At 39.6% G+C, this 16,795-nt stretch overlaps 3 protein-coding genes across 6 annotated transcripts in view; 2 read left to right on the forward strand and 1 right to left on the reverse strand.

The window, feature by feature from the left end:
- Window positions 1-3,718, forward strand: zgc:153372 (uncharacterized protein LOC767695 homolog). Its single transcript, XM_040130090.1, has 10 exons — window positions 1-220; window positions 926-1,059; window positions 1,509-1,659; window positions 1,738-1,874; window positions 1,995-2,064; window positions 2,171-2,252; window positions 2,374-2,505; window positions 2,578-2,720; window positions 2,908-3,030; window positions 3,306-3,718. Exons 1-10 carry the CDS (start codon window positions 185-187, stop codon window positions 3,381-3,383), a joined length of 1,086 nt encoding a protein of 361 aa, XP_039986024.1. The 5' UTR covers window positions 1-184; the 3' UTR covers window positions 3,384-3,718.
- On the reverse strand, window positions 3,274-12,088 carry aifm4 (apoptosis inducing factor mitochondria associated 4). Of its 3 annotated transcripts, none has more exons than XM_040130087.1 (19): window positions 11,820-12,088; window positions 10,344-10,439; window positions 10,093-10,202; window positions 9,880-9,989; window positions 9,169-9,213; window positions 8,980-9,061; window positions 8,531-8,643; window positions 8,328-8,414; window positions 8,120-8,211; window positions 7,864-7,994; window positions 7,445-7,560; window positions 7,270-7,341; window positions 6,880-6,943; window positions 6,601-6,677; window positions 6,181-6,298; window positions 5,869-5,967; window positions 5,691-5,766; window positions 5,497-5,601; window positions 3,274-4,597 (listed from the first exon to the last, which is right to left on the reverse strand). In XM_040130087.1, exons 2-19 carry the CDS (start codon window positions 10,430-10,432, stop codon window positions 4,567-4,569), a joined length of 1,617 nt encoding a protein of 538 aa, XP_039986021.1. In that variant the 5' UTR covers window positions 10,433-10,439; window positions 11,820-12,088; the 3' UTR covers window positions 3,274-4,566. The 3 variants fall into 3 exon arrangements, with proteins under 3 accessions (XP_039986021.1, XP_039986022.1, XP_039986023.1); XM_040130088.1 differs by lacking the exon at window positions 11,820-12,088 and adding an exon at window positions 11,231-11,360; XM_040130089.1 differs by lacking the exon at window positions 11,820-12,088 and adding an exon at window positions 10,889-11,049.
- The window catches only part of tlcd2 (TLC domain containing 2), a 26,228-nt gene continuing 21,366 nt past the window's right edge, over window positions 11,934-16,795 (forward strand). The window contains exons 1-3 of one of the 2 annotated variants that reach the window (XM_040130092.1): window positions 11,934-12,100; window positions 15,421-15,951; window positions 16,405-16,487. In XM_040130092.1, coding sequence (XP_039986026.1) covers window positions 15,773-15,951; window positions 16,405-16,487 — 262 coding nt within the window. In that variant the 5' untranslated portion in view covers window positions 11,934-12,100; window positions 15,421-15,772. Of the gene's footprint in view, window positions 12,101-15,216; window positions 15,952-16,404; window positions 16,488-16,795 lie in introns of those variants that run through there. The other variant, XM_040130091.1, reaches the window with a different exon arrangement.

Raw genomic sequence — 16,795 nt, forward strand, 5'->3', positions numbered from 1 at the left:
GACCGGAAGAGTAGAGTCCGCCGGTCGTGACAGAAGTGGGCAGGACTGACGAAAGTCCCTTAAAACGACTCTGATCTGACCCGAATACAGCTTCCAATCAATACCCTATAGTGTTTGTTTGGGGTTTTTTATTTTACAGATTCGACCCACTTTTCTTAATGTTTTTGTAATTCTTTCGGACGTAATGGCAACTGGTGATGACGTGCGGGAAAATGTGAAGGTATTTCATCACCGAGTTTGAATCAGACATTGTTAACTGTTATTTCCTCCAAAGCAGCTCTGACATTGCAACAGCTGCTCAGTCAAGTCTGATCTGTAACCCGCTGAAGTTTTTCTTGATGTCGAAAATACTGAAACTTCTCCAATCAAACCGAATTAGTATGGGACAAGTCTTTCAACTAACTTCACACGTTTTCCAGTTTTATGAAATCGTATGATGTGTGCACATCAGTGGCAATGTGGGAGCAGGGACCACCATATCCTTATTCAGTGGGGAAAGTGCAGCAAATTTCAGTAGCAGATACATAGCCTACCGTGTTAGTTCTTTGTAAATAGTGAGGTAAGCAAGTTAAAGCAATATACAGTTAAACCTGTGGAACGAGTGCAAACAAGTTTCAGACTAAATGAAGAGAGAATCACTTTTCATTTGTTCACGATTCATGGTCCTTATGTTATCTCTGTACCTATGATTTTAAATACACAATAGGAAGAATGTATAAATTTTGATTAATTTTAACAACAGAAAAAATCTGGTTATTTTAATGTGAAAAGTAAGTAATAGTAATGAAGATGTGATTTTAGTAATGCTAAGTTTCAAGGAGACTTGCGATAGCCTGTAAAATAATGTAGTTAAACGTTAAAGCGTGTATAAAGACAGTTCTTGAGCGTACACTTTATAGGCTGACGAAAAATGCCCTGTGTGCAGAAGTACTATGGCAGTCGACTGGAGTCCTCTGGTGATTTGCAAACCAGTGCTGCCTCCTGCAGTTTGTCCTGCTGCCCAGTGCCAAGAAGTGTCACAGAGGCACTGAGCCTGGTTCACCCGGATGTAACCAAAAGGTACAGCCTTCAGTCTTGTTCCACCTCTACATTACCTCTGCATCATACGTGTACATCTTCAGCAATAGCTGGAAGGTGCCAGTGGGTGGTAGGACAACAGAAGCATGAAACATAGACAGGGCACATACCAATCAGTCAGATACACTGCAGCCATTGTTGCCTGCATGAAGGAGGCAGGTCAGTCAACAGTTTCAGTGACAAAATGAGTTATTGAACATCTGTGTAAGCGCACGGGAAAGCATGAACATATTGCTGAAAAATCCTCTGTGAATATTATTAGGTGTTGTACAGTACACGGAAAGTCAGACATGGCTCTCCTATGAGCCAAGTGTGATCTATATCTGATGATTAACAATTCCATCAAGCAGATAAAACAGCTTTATTTCTGGTCTTTCTTAGTTTGTTGTCATCCTTGACAGCACAGAACTATCCCTGTAATGTTTCTCCAGATTCTTCGGTTGTGGTCTTCCGTTCCCAGCAAAGCTCGAGGGCTGCAGAGTGCTGGACCTCGGCAGCGGCTCTGGCCGAGACTGCTATGCCTTCAGTAAACTTGTTGGACCTAGCGGACACGTGACAGGGATTGATATGACAGAGGAGCTGGTAATTACCCATGCATGTACGCGCGCTTTTGACACTTGATTCCCGTGCGCTCTGCTGATTTAACCTGTCTCTGTTTAGATCACAGCCTCTCGTCAGTACGTTGAGTATCATCAAAAGAAGTTTGGCTATAAGGACCCCAACGTCACCTTTGTCCAGGGGTACATGGAGAAGCTCGGTGAAGCTGGCATACAGAGTGACTCAATGGATGTTGTGCTGTAGGTTTAAAGTATTGTTATGACTTTACAAAATCTGCCAGCGTACTTTATGGTCTGCTACTATACAAGAGCTTTGTTAGGTTGATAAACCAGACATTTTTTCCCGTCTAATCTATCCAGATCCAACTGTGTAATCTGTTTGTGTCCTGATAAAAGAGCAGTGCTACAGCAAGCCTACAACATCATTAAGGTTAGTCTGAAGAATTTCTGCTGACTACATCAATATGAAAAATATTCACGAAGGACATACTAGAATATGCTGTTTATGATTTTCATCACTGCCTCCCGTTATACAGGAGGGAGGTGAACTGTACTTCAGTGACATGTATGCCAGCAAAGTTGTTCCTGACCACATGAAGCAAGATACAGTCCTCTGGGGTATAATAACATTGCTTTATCATTTTAAAGTTAAAAATAAAAGGCAAGAATACACCGTAAAATCTCTGCATCACTGACATTCAGCATGTATTGGCTGTGGTCTCTTTCTTTTCGGTGTTAGGTGAAGGAATGGGTGGTTCTATGTTTTGGCAAGACCTCATTTCATTGGCCCACAGCGTAGGGTTCAGCACTCCGCATCTTGTTTCAGCAAGCCACATTGTGGTCCACAACAGTGAACTCAAAGCAAAAGCAGGTAAAATTTTGACTTTTAATAACATGTAAACAAGGTTAATTCTACAACCGAGCCAGCTCTTTGTTTTCGCAGGTGACATCAGCTATGCCTCAGGCACCTACCGGCTCTTTAAGCTGCCCAAAAGTCCAGTCATGTCCAAGGCAACCGTGACCTATAAAGGAACTTTGGCAGATTTCCCGGATAAGCTGGACTTTGATTCATCACACTGTTTCAAGGTACAATAAAAGTGATCTATCAGGCAGGTGCTGAAATACTGATCAATGTTTACATAAGAGCATTTACTAACCTGAGGCAAATTGTTCCAACAAGAAAAAAAAAACATGTACTGTATATTTTAAGATCCAAAATCATCTTTTATGTCATTGGATAGACGAGGTTAATGTGTACTTTTGTGCCATGCAGAAAGATGTTGCCGAGGAGGTAAATGGAGAGATGGCAGCTGTCCTCCAGAGTTCCCGTTTCTTCCCTGACTTCGAAATTCAGACGTCGAATAAACCAGATTCCAGCTCAGAGTCAACACCACAGGTAGCTGATATTCTGAATGACTGACTACTGGCCGCATCCCACAAGGATTGTATTGTTGACCCGCTTTTTGCATGCAGCAAATCAAATTAAATGGTCATTCAATCATTTGAAATTATTTAATTTGAAATGTGCTGCTTCAAATATTTAAAAATAAGCTTTTATAGCAATTGGACAGCTTGAGCTTTGATAGTAACAGACGATTTGCTTGACTTGTGTAAGGTTCTACATTAACAGGTAACAAAGTGACCATTGATATTCTTTATTTTTTTCCTCAGTACTGCAGCCTCAACCCATTCCTGCTGGCTGACAAACTGGGATCCTCTGTCAAAAAATGCTCCAAAACAAGCAAATAAAGGAGGTCGCTGAATACAGAAGAAATTGTTCTGAAGACCGAGGACACACACAGGCAGCGGATGGTTTATGAGATGTTAAACTCTCACAAGCGCACAAAAAGCACAGTATGACAGAAAAGGGGACAAGTTGAACAGATTCAGAGCTGCAAATAATAACAGAAGTGGAATTAAAAATCGTAACACATAATCCCTCCCTAGTGTGTTTGATAAAAAGGGTTTGACCACACATGATGACGATTACATTGTGTTTTTCAATAACCATTCGAGATGCAAAAGCAACTGTCTGACTGTCAAAACCTAAAACAAATAAAGCAGAAAAGGTTATGTACACATGATCAATGATTTACTGTAGTGAGTGTAACACAAACAACTACAGGAAAAAAAAAATCCAGAGAACACATCCTCATATTGCACCCACAGGCTGACAACAGTAAATATAATGAGATATGAATAATCAGCGCTGTTAAAGCTCCTAACTCAACAAATAATTTAATACCTGAGCCTTAATAATGTATCACAAAGCATCCAGATTCTATGTTCTGAACAATAAACTACATCTCTGCTGTAAGCACTTGCAGTATAATGGATTAAGTCATTACAGTACACATGAAACATAGAAGTAAAAAAGTGAATGAACTGTTAATCGTCAATTTTCAAAAAGTTAGTCCTAAATATATTAACTCTTCAGACAGGTCGAGTGGAGTGTGTATTTTAAGTGGATAAAACTACTGTAGGATAGTAATAATAAAGTAACAAAGTACTATTATAGCTGGGATCGTAAAATTTGAAGTTCACCAAAACATTTGAATATTATGTTGTATAGCTAATAGCAATCAAAAAATTTGTTGGTTTACACATCACACTTTTACTGTAGCTGTCGTCAAAACTTGGAATAAATGCAGGCGAAACTGCTGCGAGTCAGTTTGGTCTTGTCCAGGCTATGCTCATTACGCTTAAACTGATTTTTCACTGGGTGCACAAAGTGCAAATTCAATAAAGCTGTGCTTGCTGCTATGGTAACAGTGCTCCGTGTAAGAGCGGTGATCCGATTGGCGGCCAGCAGGCCTGAGGCAGTAAATGGAGCAATCAAGTTTGGCACTATTTGATTGAGAGGAACACGGACGAGAGAGGCGACATCCGTCGTCAATGAGCGGTGTTAGTCCTGGATACAGCAGGCCTCTGGTCACATCTGCATCCAGCTCAAGTCATCATCTCTGAAAAGATCAGGAAGTGATAAAGTATTTAATAACGGGCAGTGTCCAGGTTATGAGTCATACAATGTGATTTGGGATATGACGTTTACATAGTAAATAAAGTAACCCAATAATTCATATCCCTGTATAGTGTTTACATGACTTTAATGTTGTCCAGGTTTCCAATTACTGTCTGTTTTTGGTGCATTGGGTACATCCCCCAAGTCACTTACATGATAATACCGACTGTATCACAGTCTAATAGTTAAAAGTTACAGCTTATATAAATAATATTTTTGATGTTAACAGTGGATCAAATGACTGTGTAAAGTTAACAGGGTTGCCCACAGAGAATTATCACCCAATTCTGCCGCCATCATCAGTTCTCCACCGCTTTTTCAGAGTCTTGCAGGTGACCGTTTCGGTTTTACAGCTGCCACCTGCCCGGCAGCAACAAACGGCACGCAGATAAAGCTAGCGGCTAGCTGATGAACACAGTGGAGCATTTAGAGGCTGAAGAGTCAGGTATTTCTGTTGCCTCTCGGTTGGCGTCGGTGCATGCCAAAACAGAACTCAGCAGGTGGACGCAAACACACCATATCAATGACATATCAATGTTGTGTTCACAACTTGTTTCTGCTGCCCCTCAGTGGCCAAAAAAAAAAAAAAAAAAATCAGTTAATGCATGTGCAATAGTTAAAGTTGAACCTGGTGTAGTTAAGTGGTACAATATAACCCAGTCTTATGGATTTGGCTTATTTATCTCAGTGCCAGTAATAAACTGTAAAAATGACACTGACTCCCTAATGACAAAACACAGCCAATATCACAACGGAGGACTTCATCAGTATTTCGGTTATTTAATACGCACACACTGTATAAATACAGTCCCATTTGTGTGGATGCAGGATGACACTCACTGAGCCTGGGCCTTTTTTAAAATCTGGCCAGTGGCCATCAGCTCTGCGAGACGTGACACAGCAGGATCGAACATCAGGCTCGCCGCAGCTACCACCACCTCATCCCTGTTGAGAAAGGAGAAATGAAAGAGATTTAACACAAATGGTATGAATACACATTCACCTGTGTCAGCAGTTATTCAACAGGCGCTCACTTTATGTAAAATGCCAGGAATTTCCTCTCTTCCACTTTGCCTTTGAATATAATTTCTGTGTATCCTTCGCCATAGCCTGAAATGAGGAAATGAAAAGGGAAAATGAGAATCAACACAGCCAGAGCCTAATATTCTAATGTAAGGGTGACTCTGCAAATAAAGGAAATAAATACGCTACCTGTGTATCTGATACTCTTCCCAAGCAACACTGTCCAGAAGAAAGGAACAGACTCAATTTGGGTCGGTTTCTTCAGCATGTTCAGGGCAGCTACTCTTCCTGAGATAAAGGAAAAAAGAGACAAGCGAGATAAGGTTATACGCAAACATCAGAAAATAATGTTCACCCATAACATGTTGATCTTGACCTTTTGTCTTGGCTGGAGAAAAAAAAAAAAGTCAAATGTGGAAATACCTAAACAGAGCTCAGCTGCATCAGCAACCCCAAACCAAGGCACATAATGTCAGCCTTTCTTTGAGTTCAGTCTCTTACCATGAGCTTGTGACATTTGCCAGTGACCAATGCTGACCCTTTGGTCTCCACGGATGGCCAGAGGGAAGGAGGTAACGTCTCCAGCGCTAAAAATATCTGTTATATTGGTCCGCATGAACTGTTAGAAAAGATAACAGAGTTTACAGCAAAAGCCTCAGCATTACAAAGACATATACTCACAGCAAATACACTGTTATTCATTACAGTCACTTGGACACAATTAGCTGAGGGATTCAGATAATATACCATATTTGTGTTTGGCTACAGATATTCAAAATTAAGCTATTCGAATCAACTGCGTCCATCGGATAAGTTGTAAATATAAGGCTGTAAAGCAACGTTCATGCTTCATTAGCTATGTCACTATCACAGTGATCACATTTTGGCTGTAGGCTATGTCCTCTATTGACTATCTGTTACCTTGTCAACAATCACAGCTTTCCTTGAATCCACCTCCACCTCGCTTCCTGCCAAGAAGTCTGAATTGGGGATTACACCTGAAAAACAGATCTTTGTTTGTTTGTTTTGGCAGAGCTGCACCGGAAAGGTCTGAATGTGAAGGACTCCGTTTTAGCAACCATTACTGATGAGATGTTTGGAGCGTTAACGGAGCAGCAGCAGTCCAAATATTAAAATGTTGGCATGTTAAAATCGTACAACACTTTATCGCAATACGTTGAATTAGAAGAATAAAATTACCAATGCCAGCGATCACCACATCAGCCTCCAGGACTGTGCCACTGTTTAGCACTACCTCCTTCACCTGAAAGAGGAAATATTATAGGGATCTACGATAGACTATACACCTGGTCTGAAGCAGCACAATTGCAGTTTCCGGTTCACAGCAGGCTTTTTTTTTTTTTCCCCTCATTGAACACATTTCAAAATGCCACAGTAAAAAAAAAGCACAGTGGAAATAAGAGAATGAAAGAAGGCTGAATTCCATTTAGCTGCTGCGGTTTCAGGGTCCTGGTAATGCTCACTGTCACACTGTCATGGTTTACATGGACACTTTCTAGAATGGCGTCATCATTAATGTTATTGTTAAACCCTACTATGACAAGGACTGTGCTAATAGAATAGAGTTACCTTGCCGTTCTCCCCTTTGATCTCACGGACTTTGTCATTCATGTAAAACTTCACATTTTGTTCCTCCAGCATCTTCAGGGAGAAAAATGCGTTTCAAAATTGATTGCATTTAATAAAAGCTAAAAATGAAATTGTGTCTTTACAGTGACAGATTGGTCGCCTCTCAAGTACTCACTTGCATCGTCATTTTGCCAATCTCCGGGCCCAGAGACCGCTCATACGGGTATCGGGTCGTGCTAACCACGGCCACACTGGCAGCTTTGTCTGATAAGAAGGACGCCACCTCCATGCCTATTGTGTTTAATAGTCATAAAAACACTTAATTAGCCTGCAATTTTGTTATGAGAAAGGGGTGATTACATGTGTCATAAAGTAGCTTTATCTTGCACTGTCAAATATTTGTACTGCATTTTTAATATTAAGAGAGAAGGCTATGAATGAGGTAATGACCTCCTCCAAACGGAGCATCATGTCAACCTGGTAATCAACACCATAAGAAAACACCTACGAGCTCGTTTTCTTTTTTTTTTTTTTTTTAAAAGGTGAAAATCTGCCAATTTCATTCTACAATGTAAAGAAATCAAATTTTAGAACCTATGAAGGAAGCTCCGATGACGACAGTTTTCTGGCCAAGACAGGAGTTGTAAATATCTTTGGCATCTTCATAATTCTGGAGTAACTTTACTCCCTGCAGGTCACAACCAGGACACCTGAGCGGCTGCGCTCTGTGAACAAAATAAGCACTGTTACACTGCTGGTGTTACATTAAAATCTTACAACTCAGCAATTATAGATGTTTTCCGTTGCTTTTATTTCTGAAAGACTTGAGGGACAGGATGAGGACTCGCACCTACAGCCAGTTGAGATCAGGAGCTGGTCGTAGTGCTGCAAAATGCCGTCACTCAACTTCACCGTCTTATCAGCTGGGTTTACCGACACCACCTGCAACACAAACCACCTTTCTTAACAAATACCAAAGTGAGAATGAGTTTGTTTTTTTTCCCCCCCAAAAGATAGTGTGAATTCTTCACAAATAGATTGTCCGCTTTGCTTCTCACCTCCTTCTGTGTCCACACCTCTATTCCATATTGTTGATAAAAGTCACTTGGCCGGAGGAGGATGCTGCTGCTTTCCACATTCATAGCCTGAAAGGAGGCAATGCCATTTACTAACAACTTACATCTAAATACAGGGTGATCAACACTTGGATACAAGTACATGGGAATACAGCTTACCTCTCCATTATGGCCAAGTTTCTTACCTTACTCAGTTTGGGTTTGTCGAACGGAGGGAGGGTGTCTTTGGTGAACATGATGATTCGACCTTGGTAGCAGTTCTGTCTCAGCGTCTCAGCACAAACCAGGGAGGCAGGGCCTGCAATCACAAAATTCAAATTCGGTGTGTTGTTTTGTTTTTTTTAGAGGGTACATTCAGATAGGGATCACAAGGAAACATAGCAGCACTAGACTACCAAATTTACTTGGACATCATCTCTACACCTTAGTCTCTTTCTTCAAGTTGCAAAATTCCTATTTACTGATATAAACCTTTTAAAACACACAGGCTGAATACCTGGGCAGCAACCCAAACTCTGTATCAAAAAAGTGTAGAGCCTCCAACCTGCCAGACACTTCAGATAAAATGACCTGATATATTGGGGCCTGAAACTCTCAAGTAAAGGTTCCTGCATTTGTTACATCTAGTCCTTACCCCCTCCTATGAGCAGAATAGTATGTTTGATGTCTGGTACCAAGCTGCACATCTCCTTCACTCGCTTGGTCAGCTTAAGAGACTGAGGGAAACACACAAACAAGGGACTGTTTAAAATAGTGCATTATAACACAAAACGGAGGGAAACGCTGTGGTCCATTTAGGCGTGCTTGACTTGCCGTCTCTTACTTTTTTGTTGATGGAAATGTACACGTTGCCATCCTCAACCTTGACCTGTTAAATGAAAACAAAAACAAAAGTTAAAAAAAAAAATTAAGGATCACTCATCTGTAAGTTCAGAATCATATTTTCCAGAGGTAAAATGAATCCACTGTGAAAAACTTAAGTAAAGAAAAAATGAAAAGGGGAAAATTTTGAAAGACTGAGGAAGCACCCTGTACAATAGTAACAACTGGTACGGAAAGACCAATGCAGTGAACTACGGATATCTCTGAATCTGCAGTTTTACTGCCTCTTTCTTGAAAAAAAAAAAAAATCAAAATTGAACACCCTGTATTCAATGTGGCATTTAATCTGAATTTTTATACATAATGATAGAATGTAACAGCTGACAAAATATTCCTGTTTGATGACCTTCCTCGCCAAAACATAAAGTATTCCGTTAAGACGTCTAATCTAACTTCTAGATATAAAAGTATTATATATATATATATATATATATATATATAAATCAAAGGCCTGCAAGCTTAATCTATTTTACAAATTTAAACCTAATTTTAGTGTTGTTTTTTTTTTTTACCAGTTCATATTCAGAAGAAACCCCCACAAATTGACTAGATTTTAAATTGAGAAGAAGGAGAGAATCTCTCCTCTGGGATTCTTTCCTGTTAAAAGAGCGTTAAATGTTTTTAAATGTTGATCACTACATTCACGTTTCACCTTATAGCTGGGCAAACAGTCTAGACCCGGATACTCTTCAAGATCTCCAGTTCTGACATTAAAGCAAGCACCGTGGAAGGGACATCGGACTCTGTCACCCACCAGTACTCCTGGATTATCAGAGAACATGCAGTTAACATAACTCAAATCCAATGCAAAAAGATTTAATCAAGTTATTCACTCAGATATTGATCTCTAGAGATGACTGTTTACCTTTGACGAGAGGAGCATTGTAATGAGAGCACTGGCTTCCAACAGCACTGTACTGACCGTGGGTACGGACTAGCAACACCTTCTGCTCCCCTATAGTTACTTCCTTCATCCTAAATAAGCACAAAACAGACAAGCAGAAAAAAAAAACAGTGAGGAAAATATAGTTTCCAAAGAAAAATTAGTCAAACTAAAGAGATCATAAAAGTATTGATCATCTTGTTTTACCGGTGAGAAGAAGCGTTGTGACTTACTGTCCATCTTTCAGGTCATCCTCCTGACATACCAGTCCAGTCACCTCCTCCTGCTCCTCACTTTGGTCTGGTTTTTGGCTCTGATTCATACTATAACTGCAAGAGATGGATATGTTGGGAAAACCTGTCTATTGTTAGGCTAACTGGCTTGAATTACAACTGGCTTTGGGTGGACCAAAATCAGACTCAGCAAAGGACACATTGGACAAAGGCATTATTTAGTTCATTTAGTTTATTGAAACTATTATGTTTCATGTTATTGACCTTGTTTTTTTTTTTCTTTGTATTAACCATAGGGCCAGAAATGACTGTTGTTGAGACTGTTTCCTGTTAATTTTCTTTGTGCAAATAAATGCATTTAAATTGTTGAATGCCATATGCTATGGCCCCTTTGCAGACAATGGCATTGTTAATTCAAAACCAGTTTTGCAACTCTCGGCTACCTCTCACAAAGCCTTTAAAGATAAAAGACAAAACTAACAATACGGACAAATATAATGTAAAACATGCGCCTCAAATGCAAAATAAAAAACACGAGCATGTACATTTCACAATCTGTTCTCTGTCCACTCTCGTATAAAGTATACAGTACTATGCAAAAGTTTTAGGCCTATCCATCACAGAGTAAAATTCAGGCAAGCATCTGATCGGTCCCAAAATCACTCTGCAGCAGGACAACGACCCGAAACACACAGCCAGATTGATGAAGAACTATCTTCAGCGATAAGAAGAACAAGGAGTCCTGCAGCAGACGGTCTGGCCCCAACAGAGCCCTGATCTCGACCTCATGGAGTCAGTCTGATATTACATGAGGAGACAGAAGACACTGAGACAACTTGAATCCACAGAAGTGTTACAAGTTCTCCAAGACACTTGGAACAACCTACCTGAAGAGTACCTTGAAAAACCCATAAACCCATAAATATTTAAGGTAAAACAAGGAAAAGCAGCAAATTGTTACATTTGAGAGCCTGAAACTATCACACAGTTGGCATTTTTGCTCAATGACTTAAATGATTAACCAATTATCAAGATGGCTGCCGATTGTTTTTCTGTCAATCAATTAATCGACTAATTAATCGTTGCATCTCTACACCAAATACTGATTTGATTTAGATTCTGTCGGTTTACTGAACTTTGTATGAAGTCAAATTAATATATCAAAACTAATTATGGCATTATTAAAGCATCCCCACTTTACTTTTAGTGCCTAAAGCTTTTGCACAGTGCTGCATATTCGTATAATTGTAAATGCAGGTTTTGGTTTTAGTTGACAGAACAGAAACCCAAGCCCCGCAGCAGGTATTGTCTTTCAGAGAACAGAAGCCACAGCGTTGCAGTGGAGATGAGAGAACACAGGCTATCAAGTAGATGTGAAAAGCACGTTACGTTATCATATGTTACGTATGTTACATATGACCTCTGTAAATGTCATACGTTTAGCGAAATACGAAAGTTCGGTAACGCTGTGCCAACCTGTTTTCTTCAACCTATCGGCGGTCAGGAGAGTCGATGCATCCGTCGCTGTAAAGTGATGCTCTGTGGGGGTTTTTTTTTTTTTTTTTCAGCACACGGACCACAACCGCTGGCCACTCGAGCACGAGCGCTGGACGAGAACCGCCCGCGTGACAGCCGGTCGGAGTCTCGTGCTCCTCCGCGAGCTCCTCCCACCGCCAACCGTCTCCCTGGAGGGATGGGAGCGATTAGATACACACCGTCCGGTCGGGCGGATGGAGATTAGCCACGGACTCTCCCAGGTTGAGTAACAGTCCAGTTCGAAGCGGGACCCAACGTAAATTATTGAAAACGTAAAATGTCGGCGTCCGGTAGCTGGGCGTGTAACGGCTGTAGCTAGGTAACAGACAGCCGTGTCTTCAGTGGCGTTCAGCTAACCGCTAACGGATGACCTTTGTTTAATCTGTCTGTTACATGTAGGTTGAGCGCTTTAGTGAATGTTGTTGAAGCCAGTGTCAAAAACAATTTAAAAAAAAAAATAAAAATACAGACCGAGTTTAGCTTCATGGTGGAAAGTAACTACTCAGTTACTGTACTTAAGTACAATTTTGAGGTACTTTTACTTTACTTGAGTGTCATTGTTCTATCACCACGCTGAAATTCGCTTCCGATTCAGCAGTTAAGGAGGAAGTTAAAGGAAATTTTACTTAACATCACTGTACGACGTACGCTTCTCCGGATTTGTAAAACCTTTATTCTATTTGTGAAAACGCAAGACATGCTACTTTATTCTTCTACTCCACTAGACTACATTTCAGAGGGAAATATTGAACTTTTTACTTACTCTACATTTATTGTATATGGTAGATAGAGTCACTAGTTGCTTTCCATGTTAGGACTTAACATAAATCTTATAAAATACAGTACATTCTTGATTAAACCAGACGTTCCCAGCCATTTTGGCTCCTTACACCCCATTAATCATTTCAAAACCCCTCAGATTTATCCTGTGACCCTTCAGAGGGGCCTGACCCCTTGATTTGGAACCACTAACTGTAAATAAAAAACTTTAAAAAAAACTAGCTCCACCTTGAACAGCTACAACAGTAAAGTGCCACTCACATTTAGATGCAGAAGTATTAACAATCTAATATGTCATATAAAATAATATATCCCTGACAGGGACACTTTTTTGCAGAATTAGTACTTTTTCTTATACATTAATTGCATTTTGCTGAGAATACTTCTATAATTTACTTAAGTGGGATTTTGAAAGCAGGACTTTTACTTGTAATAGAGTATTTTTACCATGGTGAACTGGCACTTTTACTTTATGTTCATAGCCGTATGTCAGCTTAGAACTGCCTTAGAAAACTGCATTTTTCATCGTAATGAGAAAACTCAAAGCGTTAACAGGAAAGCCATGTTACAAGCAGTGGTGGAAGAAGTACTCAGATGTTTTACTATGGAAAAATACCACACTATGAAAATATTCTGTTACGTTAAGTACTGATCATGCATTCAAAAATGTACTTAAATAAAAGTACAGTAGTATTAGTATCAAAATTTAAGTACCAACACATATTACACAGAATGTCTCATTTCAGAATATGGGCCCTTCTGCTTATTATATTATATTAACGGATGATGATAGCTGATACATTCATGTGTACATCACTTTAAGGTTGCAGCTGGTAAAGATGAGGCTAATTTTAATTACTTTATATACTGCATGAGTGTCTTATCCATTTCCACCCGGGATCAATAAAGTCTTTATCTTAACCAAAAATAATATATCACAATTTATTTGTTGATTAAATTTTCATCATTGATATGAATCTACAAAATAACGAAGGTCATAAAATAAATTTAGTGAAGTAAAAATACAATATTTCCCCTTTGAATGTAGTGAAGTTGAAGTATAAAGTAGCGGAAAATTAAAATACTCAAGTAAAGTCCCCAAAATTGTTCTGAATTACAATACTTGGGTAAATGTACATAGTTACTTTCCACCACTTACCATTTTAGTCTAGACTGTGGTTGTCCATTTCTTTATTTGCTCATCCAGTCACACCCACCCAATAATAATGGCCCTAAAAAGATTCTATTTGTATATTCGCCTACATGTATATATCGCAGTCTGGCTGGGTATTTCGGAGGTCAAAACACCCTTTCACTTTTACCTGCTGACAATGTCACTGTGAACTGAGAAGCATGGTGCTATTTAAATTACCATTTTTATTTTACAATGCCACATGGCCCTTAGTCGGATGGTGGCGCTGTGTCTTTCATGTCCATGGCCGGACTCTGGCTTGAATGAGGACATCGCTGCTTCCACTGAATGAAAACACAGGGAAAAGTAAAATATCCATCAAGTTTTGATCTCCGGGTAGAATTTAAATCAATACTAGTGTAAAATAAATGTTGTTTCAAACAAACGTACCATGCTCAGTCCCTTACGTATTATCAATTTACATGTGAAATAAACTACTATTCCCATAAATCCAAGGTGGGTTTTTTTTGGTTTTTGTTTTTTTAACGAAGGAGGCGCGTTAGAAGCAATGTTGTCTTCAAGTGCTGCTCGTAAATTGTCAGTTCCTTAATCAGACAGTACTTTCCAGTGCATTCTGGTGCTTCTGCTAGACCTAATACACTGTAACAAAACCTACGTTGGAGACTTGTTTTATTTGAGAAATCGAAAAGCACAACACTAACGAGCACCTAAAATAAAACAAGAATTCATCATAATTCTTCTCTTCATCTGTGGAAGTGAAAGGTCACTTTATTATATATTCTTTAAAGATGTCATTGTGTACATACCACCAGTTTGCCTGATTTCAGTTTGCTATTGATGGATATTGTTGTCCCACAATGTAATTTAGAAAAATTAATTGTGGACAGTGGTGAAATAGCACTGAGAAGATCTAAGAAAATAAGTATTAAATGATTTAGAGCTGTATTGTAAACTGAATGTTTTTGGGTTTGCAGCTGTTAGCCAGACAATACACAACATTTGAAGATGTCACCTTGGACTCTAGGAGACGGTGATGGACATTTTCCAGTCTTTATCGACAACACATTGATTGAGTAATTGAAAAAGTAATTGACAGATTAATTAATAATGAAAATGATCATTAGTTGCAGCCCTAAGAGCATTTGAAAAACATTTTCCAAATTTGACAGTAACATTTCAAAGTCAGATTTTAATTTGGGATTAGCAGACGTCTCCGGCAAACGTCTTGTAAAATTCGTTACTATTACAAAACTGTATTAGTAAAGTACGTAAATTATTTATATACTGGACATATCTGTATATTTAACAGTGTACTGTGTGGCATTGGTACGTTAGATTATGTGTCTTCGATGTTTGAATTAGACATTTGCGACAGCACTTGAACGTCACACAACAGATGAAACGTGCTCTTGGCCGCGCCCCTTTATAGTAGGGCGGGGAGAAGCCGTTGTTTGGTTTATGTTGATTTCAAAAAGTTACACAAGCGAGGGATGAGGTTTTACAACAGGACGGTTTCACAACTGTAAATAGAGCTTCACCTCTCCCGGTTACAATTCTGACCAAAGAGCTTTTTTTTGTTTTTTGTTTTTTTGTTTTTTTGTTTTTTAGGGGGGGATTACCACAGAAGGACATCATAAACATTGAATTCGAGCCAGTGGGAAATCATTTGACAGTCTCGCACACGCCTCCTCTCTCTGGGCAAGAACCGTGGAAGAAACACGTTTTTTTTTTTGTTTTTTTTAATCTGCGTTTCACGAGCCTCTCTGAGTGCCGAGAGACCCTTCGTGATTGGGACTACACCGCTACGTTAATGTGATTGTCTCGGTCGTCGTAAACAAGTAGCCCACAGTCGTCTCTCTGTCCGGGCCACAGTCGTCGGCTCCGCCGCGTTTAGCCACCGCTCGCATTCAGCACGAGTGTCGCCTGTGAAGTCTCAACCTACTCGGCAAACATTTCAGCCATGGAGTTGAGTTCAGTGATTTTAACAACTGGGAGCTCAGTCGGGTTTTTCAGGCTTGTCAACGCAGGGGTCAGTGAACTCCCCATGCCCGAATCTGCCTGCAGGAATGCGTGGAAATGGAGAAATATCTCTACATCCTTCGTGCACAGTCTTATCACCGCGATATGGGCCGTGCTGTGGTAAGTTGAAACGAAGTAAATTGTTTTATCTCGTTTAAAAAAATCACAAAAAAAATCAGGATCTGATCGGATATAACTGGTTCAGATATGTTTAGCTTCCGAGCGTGTTTTCATTAATAGATGTTGGCATTTTCTCTTGGTTGAATTCAAATTTTTGATTTAAATATATGTTGAGCTCATTTTTGTCTGACGGCAGTTTGACTTTATTTTAATAGTCGCTGACCAGACTCTGACTTTTGCCATTCGGTCCTCTACAATGATGCACAATCTCGTAGGGAAATAAAGATGTGAAGCAGTGGGAAACATACTGTGTGACTGGCACTGGCGACCTGATTAATTTTAATGTAGATAAAATTGGCCAGATCAATTATAAAGATATCAGTCTCAAATAAACTTCCACAAACTTTTTTTTACTTTGAAATGCGTTGTCTGAACTTGTGTGTATCTTTTCAGCTTTTTCCTACACCCACAGATGGCCGAAGATTTGATAGAGACTCACTCTGTGTTTTCCCATGCTTTGGTGTCATTTTCAATCGGTGAGTAGCACTTTTACAGTGTTCACTGCCGAATTACAAATTGTGTACTTATCTGAATGGGCTGGGTGAGTGGAGGTTCACCCAGGGGTGCTGCCATCTTAAGGGAAAGTGAGGAAGTAACATTATCCATCCCAGCTACTCTCATTTTCCTACACGGTGTCAGGACAGTTTTAGGTCACAGGGTTTATGGAGTCCATGTAAGCATTCATTTTAGCCATATGAGTATTAACTTATTATAAACTAATTTATTAGTTTAATCGGTTGGATAAGAGACCATTTTGATTAATTGAATGTCAGTGAATTGCACA

The sequence above is a fragment of the Xiphias gladius genome, chromosome 7 (genome assembly GCF_016859285.1).
Source record: "Xiphias gladius isolate SHS-SW01 ecotype Sanya breed wild chromosome 7, ASM1685928v1, whole genome shotgun sequence".
Lineage (NCBI taxonomy): Eukaryota > Metazoa > Chordata > Actinopteri > Istiophoriformes > Xiphiidae > Xiphias > Xiphias gladius.

What these genes read in the sequence shown, in the direction of transcription:
- zgc:153372 (XM_040130090.1), top strand. Translation starts at nt 185, where the DNA reads ATGGCAACTGGTGATGACGTGCGGGAAAATGTGAAG. An exon ending in ACGTGCGGGAAAATGTGAAG is followed by an intron (nt 221 to 925) that starts GTATTTCATCAC and finishes CCCTGTGTGCAG; the next exon opens with AAGTACTATGGCAGTCGACT. An exon ending in AAGCCTACAACATCATTAAG is followed by an intron (nt 2,065 to 2,170) that starts GTTAGTCTGAAG and finishes CCCGTTATACAG; the next exon opens with GAGGGAGGTGAACTGTACTT.
- aifm4 (XM_040130087.1), bottom strand. Translation starts at nt 10,432, where the DNA reads ATGAATCAGAGCCAAAAACCAGACCAAAGTGAGGAGCAGGAGGAGGTG. An exon ending in TATTCTGCTCATAGGAGGGG is followed by an intron (nt 8,644 to 8,979) that starts GTAAGGACTAGA and finishes TTGTGATTGCAG; the next exon opens with GCCCTGCCTCCCTGGTTTGT. An exon ending in GAAGAGTATCAGATACACAG is followed by an intron (nt 5,767 to 5,868) that starts GTAGCGTATTTA and finishes TCCTCATTTCAG; the next exon opens with GCTATGGCGAAGGATACACA.